We start from the raw sequence: 18,482 nt of genomic DNA, 5'->3' as shown, positions 1-18,482 counted from the left end.
GGTGAGGGTGAAGAAGGAAATAAAAACGAAATGTACACGTTGTCATGGTGCTGAGAGACAGGGACGTACATAAAGAAACACAATGAAATGGCCCACTACATACCTGGGCTACATGGCGGAGCCTGTTACTTGTAGGCTACAAATTTGTCAGGAATGTCACTTCACTGAATGCTTCAGCAACCTTAACATGTGGTTAAGTATTTGTGTATCCAGACTTAGAAAAGATACAGTAAAAATACTAGGCAACAGAAATTTTTCAGCTCCATCTTTAAAAAAAATATTCTTCTTCTTTTTTTTTTTTCGGTAATATTGGGGATTGGCCCCAGGAGTGCTCTTCCACTGAGCTATATCCTCAATCCCGTTTATTTTTGAGACAGGGTGACCCTAAATTGCCCAGGCTGATCTTGAACTTGCGATCCTCCTGCCTCAGGCTCCAGAGTCACTGGGAGTATATAGGCATGTGCCATGGTACCCAGCTCCATAATGACCTTATGGAACCACCATCATATATGGGATCCACACATCCAGACAGAACATGTGGGCTCATGACTGTATAATGAAATTTCAGAAAACAAGAATTGTGAAGAAAGTAAGGGATTAAGATCTCATAAGGAGATGGGGGTGGGAGGGCAGACAAGAGATGCAGGACAGCTTGGAAAGAAAGAAGAGGAAACAAAATCATGCAGGAAAAAAAAAAAACCAGAAAGCACACATCACAACAGTCAAGATTGAAAGTACAAAGACAAAAGCACTGGGCCCCCGGACCACGCGCTTGGCACAGCCATGTGCATGACAGTCTCAGCCACTCACCGGGGGAAGACCCAGGAGCCCGTCGATGAGGAAAGCCCCAGCGCCGCTTCCACAAAACCATGTTTCACAAAGTGACTCTCAAAGGGTTCAAACAAAAGTATGGGTGAAGGGAAGCCAGCAAGCAAAACGGAGCGGGTGTGGCAGGTATCAGGCGAGCGGGAATGAGCGCCAGTTCAGAGGAGACCAAGAGCACACAGAGTCCTCAGGCATGGCACACAGACGCTGGGAGCACCTGCACACGAGGTCGCTGGCACTCACACCACAGAGAGGGGTCACTGGGCAGAGTGGACCCCCATCAGGGAGAGCCATCGTGCACCCCTTAGAGACCAGGGCAGATCAAGTAAGTAAGGATATCAGACTTGCCCAACTTGATCAGCAAGGCACAGCCAACACACATTGAAAATGAGGAGCGGGCCTTCTTCTTAAACGTCCTTGGAGTAGTCACCAAAAAACATGCACAAAGAAACCTTGATAAATTCTGAGGTGAGGCTCATACTGATTATAAACTGATTACAATGCCATTACTTTACAAAGTAATAACAGAATCAGACAAACAAAAACACACAGAAGGTTCTTGAAAAAACTATCCTTTAAACAATATTTTGGACAGAGATAAAACACAAACTAGAATTGCAGAATGTCTAACAAATATCAGACATGAGACTGTTTAATTCTAGAACATGGGGCAGAGTTAAAGCAGTGACCACAGGAAAATTGATGGCCTTAAAGATTTATATTAATAATAAGAAGTTACCTAAAAATTTCATAGTGCATTATAGTTTTACACGCTAGTGGGTTCACTGGCACACTCAGAGCTGTATGCAACATAGCTTATTTCCCTTCAACCTTCCCTACTTCTGTTGTCCCTCCCCTCTGACCCCCTCACCTACTCTACTTGTTCTTCTACTTAGTTACATGACTAAACTATGCTATGTGTGTGTGTGTGAAGAGATCACAATGCATTCGTTTCATATAAAACTATAATGTACCAATTAAAAATAACAGGAAGCTTTAAAAAAATAATTTAAACACTTAATCCTATAGGTGAGTGAAGAATACCCAGGAAGCCCAAATAAAACAGAAATGAGAAACTAATAAAAAAGAGAAGCTACAATTATTGAAGTAGAAAAGAGAAAGGGGCAGAGTTGATAAATAAGTAATCATCTATTGGCCAGCTTGATCAAGGAAAAGGAAGGAAGTAAAATCAAATGAAAAAAGAATGGGGAAATGCGCACAGGTGAGAGTCGGTGGTGGATGCTTGTTTCTCAAGTGAGTTGGACGAGCACTTTCTGAAATTATGCAAAAATAAGCACCACAGATGTTGTTCAATGGGTGGAGACTTTCAGTTTTGCAAGCGAAAATTTCCAAAGATCTGTCACACAACAACATGTACACAGTTGACACCACTGAACTGCACCCGGAGATGTGGTTAAGATGTCAAGTTCATGTTAGGTGGTTTTAAAAAACCTAAGTAAGAAAGGCAAGAATATAACACTGAGGAAGACTCCCGACAGCAGATGTTAAACTTACACTAGAAAGTATAACAGCTGCACCCAGGTAGATCAATGGAAAAGAGTCAAAGCTTTCCTTAAGCATAAGAAAAGTGAGACTTAAGAACAAGAATCATATGATCATCTAAATAGATACAGAAAAAGCAAAATACAGCACACTTTGACAAAATATACATACCTTCATCGTTAAAACACTAGAAAAACTAAGGATAGTAGGAGCATACCTCAACACTGTAAAAGCTAGCTATGCTGAACCCAAAGCCAGCAACATGCTAAATGGAGAAAGATTGCAAACATTCCCTCTAAAAACTGGAACAATGCAAGGATGTCCTCTTTCACCACTTCTATTCAACATCAACCTTGAAAGTCTAGCCAGAGCAATTGGACAGAAGAAAGAAATTAAAGGGATACAAATAGGTAAAGAAGAACTCAAACTATCACTATTTGCTGATGACATGATTCTATATCTAGAAGATAAAAAAAATAGAAATTCCACCAGAAAACTTCTAGAACTAATAAATGAATTCAGCTAAGTAGCAGGATATAAATCAACACCCATAAATCAAATGCATTCCTGTATATCAGCAATGAATCCACTGAAAGAGAAACTAGGAAAACTACCCCATTCACAATAGCCTCAAAAAAATAAAATACTTGGTAATCAATCGAACAAAAGAGTGAGAGACCTCTACAATGAAAACTCTAGAACACTAGAGAAAAAAAATTGGAGGAAACCTCAGAAGATGGAAAGGTCTCCCATGCTACCTGGATAGGAAGAATTAATATTGTCAAAATGGCCATTCTACCAAAAGCACTATACAGATTTAATGCAAATCCTATTAAAATCCCAATGACATTCTTCATAGAAATAGAAAGAGTAGTCATGAAATTTATGTGGATAAATAAAAGACCCAGAATAGCTAAAGCAATGCTTAGCAAGAAAAGTGAAGCAGGATGTATCACAATACCAGACCTTAAACTATACTACAGAGCTATAATAACAAAAATGACATGGTATTGGCACCAAAACAGACTGGTAGACCAATGGTACAGAACAGAGGACACAGAGACAAACCCACATGAATATGGCTATCTCATACTAGACAAGGGTGCCAAAAACATTCACTAGAGAAAAGATATCCTATTCAACAAGTGGTGCTGGCCAAACAGGTAATCCATATGTAATAAGATGAAATTAAACCTTTTTCACCTTGCACAAAAATCAACTCAAAGTGGATCAAAGACTTAGGCACTAGAACAGAGAACCCTGCACCTCAAAGAAGAAAAAACAGGTTCAAATCTTCACCACGTCAGCCTAGTATCTGACTTCCTTAACAAGACTCCTAAAATGCAAGAAGTCAAGTCAAGAATCAATAAATGGGATGGATTCAAATTAAAAAGCTTCTTCACAGCAAAAGAAACATTCAATAATGTAAAAAGAGGGACTACAGGTTGGGAGAAAATCTTTACCACATTCACCTCTGATAAAGAATTATTTTCTAGGATCTATAAAGAACTCAAAAAACTTAACACCAAAAACACAAATAACCCAATCAGTAAATGGGCTAAGGAACTGAACAGACACTTCACAGAAGAAGAAATACAATCAATCAACAAATATATGAAAAAGCATCCAACACCTCTAGCAATTAGAGAAATGCAAATCAAAACTACCCTAAAATTTAATCTCACCCCTGTCAGAATGGCAATCATCAAGAATATAGGCAACAATAAATGTTGGCGAGGATGTGGTGAAGGTACACTCATTCACTGTTGGTGGGACTGCAAATTGGTGCAGTCACTCTGAAAAGCAGTATGGAGATTCCTCAGAAAACTTGGAATGGAATCACCATTTGACCCAGTTATTCTGATCCTTGGTTTATACCCAAAGGATTTAAAATCAGCATACTATAATGATACAGCCACGGCAATGTTTATAGCAGCTTAATTCACAATAGCTAAACTATGGAACCAACCCTAGGTGTCCCTCGATAGATGAATGGATAAAGAAAATGCCGTACATGTATTCAATGGAATATTACTTATTTAAAGAAGAATGAAATTATGACATTTGCCAATAAATGGATGGAGTTGAAGAATATCATGCTAAGCGAAATAAGCCAATCCCCCCAAAACCAAAGGCCAAATGTTTTCTCTAATATGCGGATGCTAATTCACAATAAAGTGGGGGGGGGCACTAGAGAAGAATAGTGTTACCCTAGATTAGATAGAGGGAAGTAATGGGAGGAAAGGGGAGGGGATGTGGGGATAGGAAAGACAGTAGAACAAAACAGACATTATTACTGTGTGTGTATATGTGACTGCATGACCAGTGATTCTGCAACATGTACACTCAGAAAAAGGAGAAATTATATCCCATCTATGTATGATATACCAAAGTGCATAAATGCATTCTGCTGTCATGTATAACTAATTAAACACCCCACAAAAAAAAGAAAGAAAGAAAAAGAAAAAGAAAGAAAGAAAGAAGAAGAAAAGTGGAACTTCTTATGCGTGGAGAAAGCCAGATTATAGATTATAGCTTGGGGACGACTAAGATTTCTGGAAAAAGAAAGGGTGGCCCCATCACTCACATTATAATAAATTCCAGATAAACAAAAAGATTTCGATGTTAAATAATTGAGGTCCCAAAACACTCGGAACAAACATGGCAGAATTAAAAAAATAATAATAATCCAACTAGGGAAGGTCTTTCTAAGTATGATTATAACAAACCAGAAGATATTTTTTAAGAGATTGCTCAATTTGAAATAAATGTCCTACAGTGTGACTTACTTGTGTAAGGGATGACATATTTACAAGGAAACTAATTGCAACAATGTTTACCACAGCAGAAGATCAGAAACAACTTGAGAGCCCATCAACCACACAGGGTAAATAAATGGCAATACATCTCGGGCAGAAGCCTGGTGGATTGAGATGGAGTGAGAGCCACTGATGTCCACCATACATCACCCAGTGAAACAAAAACCACGCGGCAAAGCGCTCGCACACCCCTCTTGAGGAAAGGCGCCCAAGATGGCATCTGGAGACAGCCAGAGCTGGGGAGGCTGGGATGGGAAAGGCGTTTCTCATCATGCACCCTCCTGCACCCCTTAAACTTTGAAGTATATTTGTGCACATTTTATCTTTTCAAAATAAATACTTAGTTCATAGGTTTTCAGAGAGCACCTTGCAGGTAGGATGATTCACTGTATTCCGGTTCTTTTCTTGGGGCGGGCAACTTGGGCATCTCAGGGCTAGACCATGAAAGGTCTTCATTCCACCACTTACTTGCTGGACATGGTGAAATGACCTTTCTAATTTTGGAGCTCCCCCTCTGAAGCAAGGGTAGTACCCCCACCTCCTGGATGTGAGGACATGACAGGTCCCTGTCGTGAAGGATGCTCAGTCTAGCTAGTTGTGGCACTGGCTGGTGACAGTCTGGGTGCTGAGATGTTTCTTGGCTTTGTGGCACTTTGGACAGGCACAGAGCATGCTATTTTTACCTGGTTCTCATTAGCCCTTTTCTTACCAGGACTGGTAACGTGGCATCAGCCACCCTATGGAGAATTCAGACTTTTCCTTAGTGTTTTCTGAACATTTGAAAATGCCATCAGGTCGGCCCTTTTCTCAGCACGTGAGCTGCTGTGTGGCCTGCCCTGGTCAGTGAGCAGAAGGTACTAGCAACACCCCAGCTCCCACATGGGGAGAGCTGTTCCAACCTGAAATGTCCTGGGTCTCAATAAGTCCCACCCTCCCCCAGGGACAGGCACCCCTCCATAATGGAGAAGTCTCCTACAGAATGTGGCACACAGCTGCAAGAAGGGGAATGAGCAGAGGCTCACAGGTGGCCCCCTAATCTGGCACAGAGGCACTTTGGGGGTGAGTGAATGGGGGGTGGCAGGTGGAAGGCAGATGGGCAGGTGGAGGGGGTGGATGTGTGGTGGTGAAGGTAAGAGAAAGTAGAAGGCTAGTTTTGAAGAAACTGCTGATTACTGGGGATCCCTGGGAAGACCCAGAAGTCCCTCCCAGACCCCCTCCTCATCGTCCGAGAGGATGGCGGTATTTGCTCATCTGTCTTCCTCATCAGAGGCTGAGCAGCATGTGGACACTGGCTACCAAGCCAGCAATCACTGTCCCAGCACCCTGGATGGACAGGCCCTCTTCCTGAGCAGCACTGGTCCTCAAGTGTCTGCCACCCACCCCACCAGACTGAGCAGGAGCTGCGGCACCAGGCCCTTCCTGAGCCACCTGGGAGGCTTGCAGGGCACCTCCTCCACCTGCCCCACGAGCCCCAGCTCCCAGGGAGACAGACATAGAAAAGGACAGATGGGGCCCATGCAAAGGCATCCCTGGGCACTGAGGGGTGAGATGGGGTGCTAAATGCAGCAGAGGCTCCTGCGTGGAAGAGGCCTGAGAGGAAGGCCAGGGGTAGTTCAGATGGAAAGAGCTGTGGGGCCATGGGCACTGAACTCCACTGGGCTTATGACCTGGCCACTGTCGTCCTTTGGGCTTCAGTACTCTCCAGGGACCTGGCTCAGAAAGACTCGGCCCCGGCTCGAGGATCAGACCTCGCGTGGTCCCACTCCTCCGTCCTCCAGGCCCTGGCGTAGCCGGCTTCACTGTCGGTGGCTGTCTCTTCTTCCCAGCCTCTTCAGCACCTCATGGGTGCTCAGTGTCCATCCACTGGTAGCAGTCTCAGCAGCCAAGGCTTCCCTCCTCCTGTGTGCTCAAGGCTGAATTCCAGCCCAAGGCAAGGATGCCATCCTTCCAGGTGACATCCATGGTCCTGTGCTGATGTGCCCACATGCACTCTGATGGTTCCCTCTTGTTGCTGACTGATGGCTTCATCTTCCCCTTGAGACCCTGAGGCAGGGGTGCTCGCCCCTCCTCCTGACAGCCCTGTTGTTTGGAGGATCAGCTGGCATAGTGCACAAGTTCTGTGAGGTTTTGCAGGCTGGTGGCCAGTGTGGCCGCCAAGGTGGTTGTATTGATCCATGCCTGTGCTGGCAAGGAGAGGCCGGCATGCCTGAGGCCACTCTGTGTTTGCTGTGATGTGAAGCAGCCAGTAGGAGAAGAACCTGTCCCACCCCAGGCATGGGCACAAGTTGAGCCAGGTCCAGCCTCACCAGTGGTCCTCTGCTCTGAGGCTAGGGGCCTCTCACTGTCCCCTTGGTGTGTTTGAGTACAGACTGACAAGGAGAACCATTCATTGGTTCTTCCTCAGGAACACAGTAGCCTGGCTCCACAGTCCTCCTCTGTCCCCTGGTCTCCTTCGCTCTCCTCTCCTTCCTCTTTGCCTCACTGTCTTTCATTTCAAGATGCTGTCTAGGACCCTACTAAGTTGTGAGGTTCCTGTACCTGTGGAGTGCTTCTGATGACAGGCCTGGGACTACGTGCCGTTTGCAGCCCTCACTGATTCTAAACGAGAGCCCAGCAGAACAAGCACTGCTGTGTCTTTCCTGAGAGAGACTATACTGGGGGCAGCCGACATTTCTGTACCCCTCCCCCACATGACTGAGCCACACATGGACCTCAGGAAGTGGTACTCAGCCCCAAGCTGGTCAGCCTCTCAGACTCACCCAAACCACCCCAGTCAGCCCCTGGGTCCCAGAGTACTGACGAGCACTTGGGCCCAGGAGCAGACGTTTGGAGAGGGAGGTGGCGCTGGATACACCCAGAGAGCGCTGCTGCTGTCATCTGGGAAGGAAGCAAGGGGGCAGTGGGAAGGCCAGTGGCAGGGAGACTTGTGTGCCACTGACCATCCTCCCTGCTGGCTGGGTGGGGCTGGGTCCTCACTGGCCCTGCTGCCTGAGACGCCGCTGCCTCGAGCAGCCCTTCTGCAGGAACCTCCCGCTAGACACAGACCAAACCCCTCACGACACATCCCTCTTACACAGTTTGATGAAAGACACTTTTCAGGAGCAGGCGCAGCATGGACGTGTTTCCCCGCAGAGCCACAGGAGGCCCACACTCAGGCAGCACCAGACCCAGGCTCCTGCATAGAGCTGGCCAAATGCAGAAGTGCCCGAGGAGGAAAAGTGCCGTTTGTCCTGGGGGCTCCGCAGCCTCCGGGGGTCTGCTCCAGGGAGACCCGCAGGTGCTCACAGGCACCGTGCCACACCCCAAGCACAGCACAAGCTCCTTCCAGTCAAGGTGACAGGAGAGCTGAGTGCCAGCCCTGCCCCCATCTCTGCTCCAGAACACCCGCACAAGGTCTAGGCACACACACACCAGGACGTGTGCAGATGGTACAGACCAACCCAGTCCCCAGCACTCGCCACAGTGTAAGTGTCTCCTGGGAAAGGGATTGTGTTTAATCTGTTCTTGGGTCCCCAGGCCTGAGACAGTGCTTGGTGTCCAGTAGCTGGGCAGTAGATATTTACTCAACAAACAGATGACACTATCAATACAAGAACCAATCCATCAACCCTTGGCACCCCCGTCTACATCTTAATAGACCAAAGGAAACAGTGATGGTAACGTCCAAGACTCATGCCAGTTCAGGCCCAAAGGGTGCTCCCTGAGAAAAGGCAGAGGAGCGCCCTCACCGAGTGTCAGGTGGCCACCCAGCTTCCTAGATGGCCACTGTCCCCACTCCCACAGTCCTGCCTCCACATCACAGCTCAGATCCTGGGAGCACAGGTGGGCTTACTCAGTGGTTATTTGGAGAATGTGTACTAAAAATGCCCACTCTGTAAATGTAGCGAGAACCTGATTTGTATTCATTGACTGTCTATGAATGACAGCTCAAGCAAGCATCAATGCATCTAAGAAGACATAAAGAGCTATAAAGAGAAAAGTGTTATCAGTTCAAGAAGGAAGTAGCGGGTGGCACAGCAATGGGACACTCCAATCAGTGTGGCAAGCAGCTTAGCCCCATTAGTCATCATGACCCGGTATCTATGGAAACGTCTGGAAGATGGTCCTCAGCATAGACAGGCAGAGAGGCACACTGGCTTTTGCAAGGGGCACAGACAGGCCCAGAGCTGCTTCCTTCCCACTGGGAGAACAGCCCATGGACACGTGTGTGCACCATGCACAAACACTCTCCATTTCCAGAACATTCAAGGACTGAGACAGGAGGTATCTTGGAAGCTCCTGCCCAGTGCCTGGACTCGGGAGTCCTGTTGTGAGCCTGGCCCTGCCTTTGGCTGGCTAAGCCCCAAGTCCTGCCTTACTGTCAATGACGTGGTAGAAGACGCACACTGGGTCCTGAATTTGCCCCCTAGAATTTTAGTTTCCTTATTTCTACAACCAAAAGTAAGAATTATAATCCCAGAGCCCATACACAGTGTGACTTCTCACTACTGGGGCAAGGAAGTATTTCCTCCTCTTTTGTGTTCAGTATTTACAAATGAGATGTGGAGAACTGGACCCCTAGCCCAAGCCACAACTCACCATGGGGTAGTAGAGCCTGGGATGCAACCCAGGTGGCTTGCCCAACAGCACCAGGCCTGTCTGTGCCCTGCAGCTGTCGCTACCACCTCATGGTAAAAGTGGGAATCCACGCTGAGGCAGTTAACCCCCAGATACTAAATAAAGTTCTGTGTACAAACCTGGGTCTAGTGGTCTAAAACGTTTACAGTGGTAAATACTTTCAAACAATCTAAAACTTCAACATCAGGACAAGTGTTATATTATCTTGTATCCATTTGATGAAACACAGTTCAGCCTTTACCTATGTGTGTAAGACGTGTTTATAATACAGATGACGTTTATATTTTGTTAAGCATAAAAAAGGATATGGAAGTATAATCGTGACACGGTCATTTCCATGAACCAAGTTATAATTGGAGGATTGCAAGATAACTCAGAACTGCACAAAGATGAAACAGAGGTGGTTTGGGATAGGAAAGGGCTGGCTGTCCTCTGCTGAATTCCTCTGGTTGCTTCTCACTTTTTGCTGTGAGAACATATTACTTCCATAAAGTGACCCCGGGGGAAGGTCACAATTCAGGTGTGAGGGGCTCTGAACCTAGACTGTTCTTCTGCAGCTGTGAGCCCCAGGTGAGACGAACTTGGGTCTGCTCAGCCTCAGCTCCTCCTTCATGGGAGGGACACAAGAGCATGCAGGGTCATTAGGGCCCAAAGTCACTGCCCAGCCCTTGCCCCTGGCCCAGCAGGTGTGACCATTTTTACAAAATGGCTGTTTAAAAATAGCAACCTTTTTCTTTAATTGACCTCCTGAACCTGCTCTAAGGGAAGGAATAAAGCTGGCTGGGCCAAAGAGGTGTGGACTTCTGAGGCTAAAGACCAGCACGCCAGGGAACAGGGGCCTGGCGGGGGCAGGCGCCCACGTGGTGGGCCCTTGAGGTGCTTCAGTCTAGTCCATCCTCGCAGGAGCCCCTGGAAGTCTGCTTAGGGTAGCCCAAGTCAGGAGTGTGGGAGGTGCAGGGACCAGGCAGCTCAAGAGCCTGGATACGAGCTACGTCGTGCAGGGGACAGGGAAGGTAGAGGGTGGCTGAACTGAGGCCAGGGGTGAAGACCCTGCACCACTGGTATGCCACTGGTGGGCTGAAGGTCCAGTCGGGAGGAAGGGAGGCAGACAAAACTCCCTTCTGCCCTCTCACCACTGCTGGCTCGCTGTGGCCCGAGCCCTCTAGCTGGCTTCCCTGATGGTAAACACTGGGGAGCACAGCCTGCTCCTTCCCCATCCCCAAGATCAGAGGGACCTCCATGATGCCATCCTGATCCCTTCATCCCAAAGTGATTCCTCCCTCCCCAGGGGGCCTGTGCAGCGGAAGTGGGCCCTCCTCCGGGGTGCTGCAGTGACTCCGGTGCTAGACGGGTCCCCTCCCAGGCTGTGAGCTCCCTGAGAGAATAACAGAGGGAAAGGGACAGAGAGTTGACCACGCTCAGTCAGTGGGATTAGCCATGTGGCGAGGAAGGGGTCGATGTTTGTGACGCATTCCCTTCCCCGGCAGAGTCAGGAGCTGGCCGTCACCACTCCACAGAGTGCGCCAGAGCTCAGGGCAGAAGGAGCTGCCAGGATGCCTGACCAGCTCAGCAGAATGCGGCAAAGAGGAGCCAGGTCTGCAGGACCTCGAAGCCAGTCACCCTCCAGGGCTGTGTGGCTTCTTCCTCTGTACCCAAGGGTGGGTCTGCACTGAGTCACAGGTGAGGGTGCTTGTTCCCTCCCTCCTTGATCGTGCACAAATACACAAACACATGATGCAAAAAGAGACTCAAGGAGAAAGTTCTGCTAACAAATGTTGAATTCCCGCATGGCTGCCTTTGGGAAGCAGTGGCCGCTGCCCAGCCAAGACCCCTGCAGGCTCACCACGATCTGGCATGTGCAGGTGGCCATGGCCCCCAGGATAACAAGACACGTTGGGCCCCTAAGTGGAGAATGCGGGGGAGAGATGCCAAAGCCTGGTGGCCATGGCAAGACCTCTGCCCTCCTGGGGCTCAGGAGGGTAGGTCTCTCAACCCGATTCCCATCCTCTATGATCTGAAGACGTCCAGAGCATGCGCGATAACACCTCAGGACTGACCCCACCCTGGCCCTCCCTCTCCATCACCTGCACTGCCCTGCAGAGGACACCTGGAGTTCTGTGCTGGAAACGGGATGAGAAAGTGACCTGAGAAACCCAAGTTCCCAGAGTGTCACATCATAGACAGCAATCACGTATTCGTCTCACAAATAAACATGTTCATGCCTTAGAGACGTTCAGGCCTTTGACCTAGTGACTCTAGAACTAGAAGGCAGGTATAGTCAGAAAATCAAACAAAACTCGTGTAACAAAAAGATGTTCACTGGAAATAGCCAAATATGTCAGGAGTTAAATAATCCATGGTACCTGGAACAGGGAAACTCTGTGCTCTGATCATGGAGGCTGATTCACACTGCGGAGGCCAGCCTGGGCCTTTGCAGGACTCCCCTGGAGACCAAACGTGCAGGGCCTTCTGGGTGTCTGCAGTATCTTTTAGAAGCTGTGTTTCTCCAGGGAAAAGTACTCAAACTTACACATGGGTGAACATGTGGCATGTACACACAACAGCCCCCCGAACCCATCAGCCTGCCCGTGCTGGGACCACAGGCATGTGGCAGTGCCCAGCTTGTTACTGCATAGTTCTAAAGAGTATCTCAGTACCCTCAAGGGACAGGGCACAGGGAGCACCAAGAGACCTTTATCATTGTCAACTACTGTGCTTCATCTGACAGTCTTACAGAGCTCTGTGTGCAGGTGCTAGACGGGGTTTCTCCCTGGGAGGGTGGCTTGTCACAAGGTTCCTATTTGTAAATATGGTAAGGACCCTCCCTGGCTACCTCAGGAGTAAATGGTGCTTCTCAAGCAAAATGCCTGGGGCAGGAGCATTCTGTCCTCCCAGCTTCCTCCCTCTTCTCGGAATCCCCTACTGCTTAGCACTCACCTTAGGCCATGCAGAGAACAGCCACCTTCACTAGCATCCCCTGCAGACTGAACAGGTACCCCCCAGCAGCAGCTCTGGTAGCATCTCCTAGGTCTCTGCCATCAGGTACCCTGACGGTCAGCCACACTAGCTGGCAGATACTTATCTGAGACAGAGGGTAAGGAGGCCACCTGCTTCCCGCCTCCCTATCCCAAGTCACTCTGCTCTTGGCTCTTGGCCCTGTTCTGCCCATGACCAGCCATTCCCTTACTTCCCCATGAATGTCCTGCTTACTTGCCAGGTGGAACCTCCTCTGGAGAGAGGTTACATAGGGCTGCTGCTCACTGAGACCTTTCCCAGTCCCTGACCAGGAGGGTCCATGTGTCTGACCTCCCTGGCCAACCCAGTAAAAGCAGTTCACTGTGCCCAAGGAATTGGGAGATAGGACATTTGGACCTGGACAAGTCTCTGGACAGTGGGGAAGCCCGCAGAGGCCAAACTGTGGCACACCCTGCAGAAAGGCCAAGTCTTGCTCCCACTTTAATGGGTCGGAGAGGAGGAAGGGAATCCATCCCAGTGGCCAGGAGGGCACCGCCCACCCAGCTAGCTGCCTGGGTTCTCCCTGTGAGGAGCAGGGCCAGCAGAGGAGTGGGGGGATGCCACAGAAAGGCCAGCTCTCTTCTCCAAGCCCTAGGCTGATGTTCAGGCATCTCCAGCATGCAGAGGGGCGGCTCCAGCTTATTAATGAATTGGCCAATATGGACCTTCTTAAAAGAACACACACTGACTTCCTGGGTGAGGAGGAGATAGAAGGAAGGTACGTATTTTAGCAGCTGACTGCAACGATTCAAAATAGATTATCTAATGAAACAACTCCAGAGAACAGAGACTTGCACTCCAAAGAAATACTCAGTCTGTCTCTGAGCAAGACACCTTTAAACACTACTTAGAATTATGTGGCCAGGGCACAAGTTTTCAAGAAGGAGCTCCACGGCATGAGTTTACGGGTGCAAAAGGAACAAACAGGCTATGTGTTAAGTAACCGTGGTCTCAAAGGACAGCTGAGTGAAAGTGTTTAGGAGACACACCCTTCCACACACGGGTGTGGAAATCTGTCAAAGCTCATTCCAGGCAGAGGGAGGCCATCACACCCGGCTCTCGTCCCTCATCCCAACTCACTCCAAGTTCCAGAAATATCTGCAGAGCACACCTATCAGACACAACAGCACCTCTCCAGTGATGGGCAGTCCAGGCCAGTTTGAAACCCGCCCACACATCCATGTTGGGACAGGAAGGAGTTCTTGCACATCAGGGCCACCAGGACTCACGGGGACGCCAAGCTCCTGAACAGAGGTGCCAGAGCTCTTTCCCCAGTTTCCTGAGGTGATCATCAGCACACACCAACCTCTGAGGAACCCCCCGACCCTACACACCCAAGAACTTGCACAGTTTGAGAGAAGGGGCCTGTTCACCAGAAGCGACAGGCAGTGGTACTCACCCCACTGCAGGGGAGCCAGCTGCAGGTGCTCCAGGACCAGCTGGCTCAGAACACCCTCCACGCTCGCCTCCCCGCTGCGCGTCAGAGAAGGGTGAGTCCTGGTCAAGGAAAAGCCAACAGCTGCTGAGGTCCTGGGACTGAGAGAAGCTCTACAAGATTACAGTCAGATACTTGGACGAGAAACCTCCCACAGCTAATGTCCCCCTCTGCTCAGCCGGTGGTCTACCCAACCACTCCAACGTCACTCTAAGACAGGGAATAAGCAGGAAAACTTATTGGGCGCCCTCTTCCCTCACCCCTAAATCCATTAAATGAAGTGGCTATTATGTGAGGAAGAGAAATCCACTGGGGTGATTTTAATCTGACAACTACTCTTGCTGCGGAGAATAAAGAAGAATGGGAGGCCATTTTTCCTGAATGAAGTCTGCACGCTGTGGTTGGCCATTCAACGCAGCCGTGTTCTCCTGACGTGTACTGGCTTTCAGGATGGCTTCACGGCTGCTGCCTCCCACATCTCGAGGTAATTACATAGATAATTACCAACCAGCTCACTTAAGCAAAGTCATAACTGAGGAAGTCAAGGCTCTCATCAAGTACCAGTGGGTGAAGAAACTGGACTGAACAGAGACCACAGAAGTCAGCCAGGTGCTAACATTAAACCACCAGTATGGCTCGGAGGCAGGAATATAAGCCTCTTTCCCTCTCTTAGGAAAATTAAAGCCACCATTTGTAAGTTGCAATCAAGCAGGAAAAATTTAGTTCCTGACATTCTCTAGTGATTGGAAAAGGGGAGGAGAAACCCATGTTCTTCTTCCAATGCCAAATTTATTCCTTCAACAATCATGTTTGGTGCTTCTGAGGTGAGGCAGGCCCAGAAGCAGGGACAGAGGCATCAGATGCAAACCCTGAAGTACTGGCTTTCAGTACTCGTCTTAACTGCTAAGATAGCACTGAACAAACAGAAAATCAGATTTGCCAGAACTGGGGACAGCTGTGTGGGAACAAAGTGCGTGCAGGAATAGGTACAACAGGGCCAGGAGCCCGAGCAAGAGGGGCAGGACTGGCAGAGAATGCGGCTCATGTTCCCGGTCTCAGGCCGACTGGATGGAGTGTCGCTCTGGAGGCATGGAGTGCAGAGTGAGCACGTCCCTCCCAGCACCCAGTCCAAGGGGCATCCACAGTCAGAGAGCTGGGCTAGCACCTCGGCAAAGGCTTCACCCAGGATGGCTGATTCAGGGACCTCTGCCTACTCCTGGACTAGACGGGCTACTCTGGCCTTCTCCCCACTCTTCTAAATAACCACATGCTCCCTCCAGACCCTGCACATGCTGTGCTTTCTCCTCTCTCTTCTCCTGCCTAGCTGTGTTCATTATTTAAGTCTCAGCTTGGACTCAGCTACCTACCTCTGGGAAACTTCCTTGGCTGCAAGACTTCTGTGGCCCCTGGCAACTCATGCTACATGTGTTGTCTTCACCACCATCCTGGAGCTCAGTGAGGGCATAGACTTCATGCTGGGACCTCGAGCAGGGCCTGGCTCTGCAGCTGCTCAGCCAGCAGTGCTGGGTAGTAAGTGGATGCCAGCAAGCAGCCTCTCGAAGCAGTGTGGGGGCCGTGCCTGGCACAGTGGGCCCGAGCCCTGAGACAAAGCATGCTTTGCTAATGTTTGTTGCTGTTGCTTTGAGTTCTCGGGGCTGCTTTGCATGGGACCTTGTCTGCCCCAGCTGCAGGCACTGTTTCATTCCACACCCACCTGAACAGCCACCTCTCCCCTCCTCTCTCACCACCTCAACGGAGGATCTGAGAGCCTAGCAGCTGTTTCTGAAATGTCTGGATCAGCGAGAGTTATTGCAGCCCCTGCAAAGCTCTGCTGGTTCCCTCCCCTGGAGCTCAGCAGCTGAACGTCTCAGCCCAGCTGTGAATCCTGGTGCCGCTGCTGCTGAGCTCTGGTCAACTGACCTCAGGCCATGGGTCTCGGTTTCAGCGTCTGCGGCACGGGACGAGAGCACCAGCCTCCCGGGGTGTCGCGAGGTGCAGGTGGAAGCACGGCGCCCCGTGGCTAGCACTGCCTGCTCTACCCTCTGCCCCTGGCTCAGAGGTTCAGCTGCCCCGTGCCGCCTTGGTCTCCACACTTTCACACACAATTTATCAAAGAGCTCCTTCCAAAGACCGCTCTCTCCTATGAAGAACCCTCCATTCTTCTCCATCTCATCACAGAGGGTGTGTGTTTGCTGTCCTCAGTGATATAAACCCCACAGTGCACTTCTAATTCTCTCGTTTGGTCCTGAGGAAATCCTGAGCTGGGACTCCCTTATTAGTTCAACAAGAGCGAAGCAGATCCTCAGGGGTACTGAGCCAAGACTGCAACCTGAGCACAAGGAGGACAGGCTGGTGAGGGCCCGCCACCACCCCTGTGGCCTCCAGCATCTCTGCTTCTGGGTCCGATGTATCCCTGGGGGAGAGACCCACACAGACACTCGCAAACCCATCACAGCAGCACCGAGCACAGTAGCCCAAAGGTGGAACAACCTGTGGTGAGGCCACAGAGGCAGGGATCAACCAGCGTGGACATTCATGCCACCCTACACTACTCAGCCCTCATGGAAGGGAAGCCTGGCAGGGGATTCAACACACACGGGCCTCGGCGGCAGTCTAAGTGAAACCAGCCGGTCATGAAAGGACACATGCCGCGCGGTTCTGCTCTTGTGAAGGCCCCAGAGAGTCGAACGCAGAGAGAGCAGAATGCTGGCTGCCAGGCCTGGGAAGGGGTGCAGGGGCTGCTGAGCTGCTGAGCAGTGGCTTAGACACAGGTAAAGCACAGTTTTTCGAAGATGCTGATTGAGGGAAGATGTTGGTACTTAGGGAAAGGGGCCATGGAAGCACGAGGAGCAGGAGCCAGGTACGGAGGATTGGGAAACCGCCCCAGGAAAGGGCATCTGAGCGGAATGCTGGGCAGGGTTGAGCACTGTGGCAGAGGCCAGACCCATGAGGGTGTGGAAGCACCCAGAACAGCAGAGAGGGGTGCCTGCTTCCCCCTCAGACAGAAGAGCACAGGAGACCTGCAGGCCTCAGGGGAGCAGGCTGTGTGCCCACCCCTGAGCCCAGGCCGCCCACAGGCCTCCCTCCTCCATCCAGCCTCCACCTTGAAGCGGCCTTCCCTGATCAAGCACGTGGCTGCCCCTGTCTCATTAATCTGTTACCAACGGCTCCATTTCTCTCCTCCATCAGGTAAGGGGTGCATCCTGCTCAGGGTGCTGTGCCAGAGGCCATCAGTGAGCAACCCCCAGGTCCTTCTCAGGAGCGCCTCGGGCTTCCTAAGGGAGCAGGCTGGCAGGCTGAGTGGGAATGGGGCCAAAGCCCAGGTGAGGACCCCTCAGGCCTCTTCTCTCAACTTGAGGGTGGTGGAGGCAGAGGCTGTCTGTCTCGTGGGCTGCGTGCTCCTGTCCCCCTCATAGCCCGGCTCCTAGCCAGGGTGCTGGGGTCCTGCATGGTCGTCTGTGATGGGCTAACTGGCTCCCAAGTGGGGGAGCTGTGTGGGCTAGTGGTTAGAACGCCTACTTTCACAGATGTGGGACCCAATAGATTTGTTTGCCAGTTGCAGCCCACAGGTGACATCACCCCTGTAAACAGCTAGGTTCCCCAGGAAGTGGCCACCCACTCAGCTTCCTGGAAATCTAATCTCCCTAAGAGGAGCTGCCTGGGATTCAGCACTTTTACTGGCTGGGAGGACCCCGACGTGTATGAACAGGACACAGCACATTTTCCAGGAATAATGCTCGTTTTGCAGGAATAATGAGGGAATTCTTTTTCTTCTTTTGAAGATCTGACTGATGTGTTTTAACACTCAATGTACCTTTATTAAGTCAGTTTCAAGGTGAGGGTGTGAATGGATGTGAACCTGACCAGGAAAGAGTAAAGAACCTTTCTGAAGGAGGGAAGGGGCAGGGCAGAGACAGGAGAAACCAGGGAGCGGCAGGTACTTGGGTAAGGGGTTCACCCACCCCAACTGGTCCTTCTGGAGGAGGTATGGGGCCAGGATAGGACCCGAGGACTGTGGGATCTAGAGCCTACGCTTACCTGTGCACTTATTCACGGACTCGGGTCAGGCCCCCTGCTGGACATGGGGATCAGCACTGACTCAGTGGCAGAGGCACACAGTGAGAGCCATATGCACCCAACTCTGTGCTGAGGGTTTCTCAGTCACCTACTGGGGATGCCCAAGGGACAGAGAAAGGGAGTCATTATTCTCCTTGTTCTAGGAAGAGAGCTGAGGGCAGTCTGGACCAGGGAAGGCCTGTTTCTGATGG

General features: G+C 50.1%; 1 protein-coding gene across 1 annotated transcript in view; it reads right to left on the bottom strand.

Moving 5' to 3' along the window:
• Positions 1-18,482, bottom strand: part of Trappc9 (trafficking protein particle complex subunit 9) — a 501,861-nt gene that overhangs the window by 85,375 nt on the left and 398,004 nt on the right. Inside the window, exon 21 of the mRNA XM_071602098.1 lies at positions 14,179-14,270. Within this exon, the coding sequence (XP_071458199.1) occupies positions 14,179-14,270 (92 nt within the window). The remainder of the gene's footprint in view (positions 1-14,178; positions 14,271-18,482) is intronic.

Source organism: Marmota flaviventris, chromosome 15 (genome assembly GCF_047511675.1).
Source record: "Marmota flaviventris isolate mMarFla1 chromosome 15, mMarFla1.hap1, whole genome shotgun sequence".
Classification (NCBI taxonomy): domain Eukaryota; kingdom Metazoa; phylum Chordata; class Mammalia; order Rodentia; family Sciuridae; genus Marmota; species Marmota flaviventris.
The sequence above is the reverse complement of the archived record's forward strand: the minus strand, read 5'-3'. Positions and strand labels throughout refer to the sequence as shown.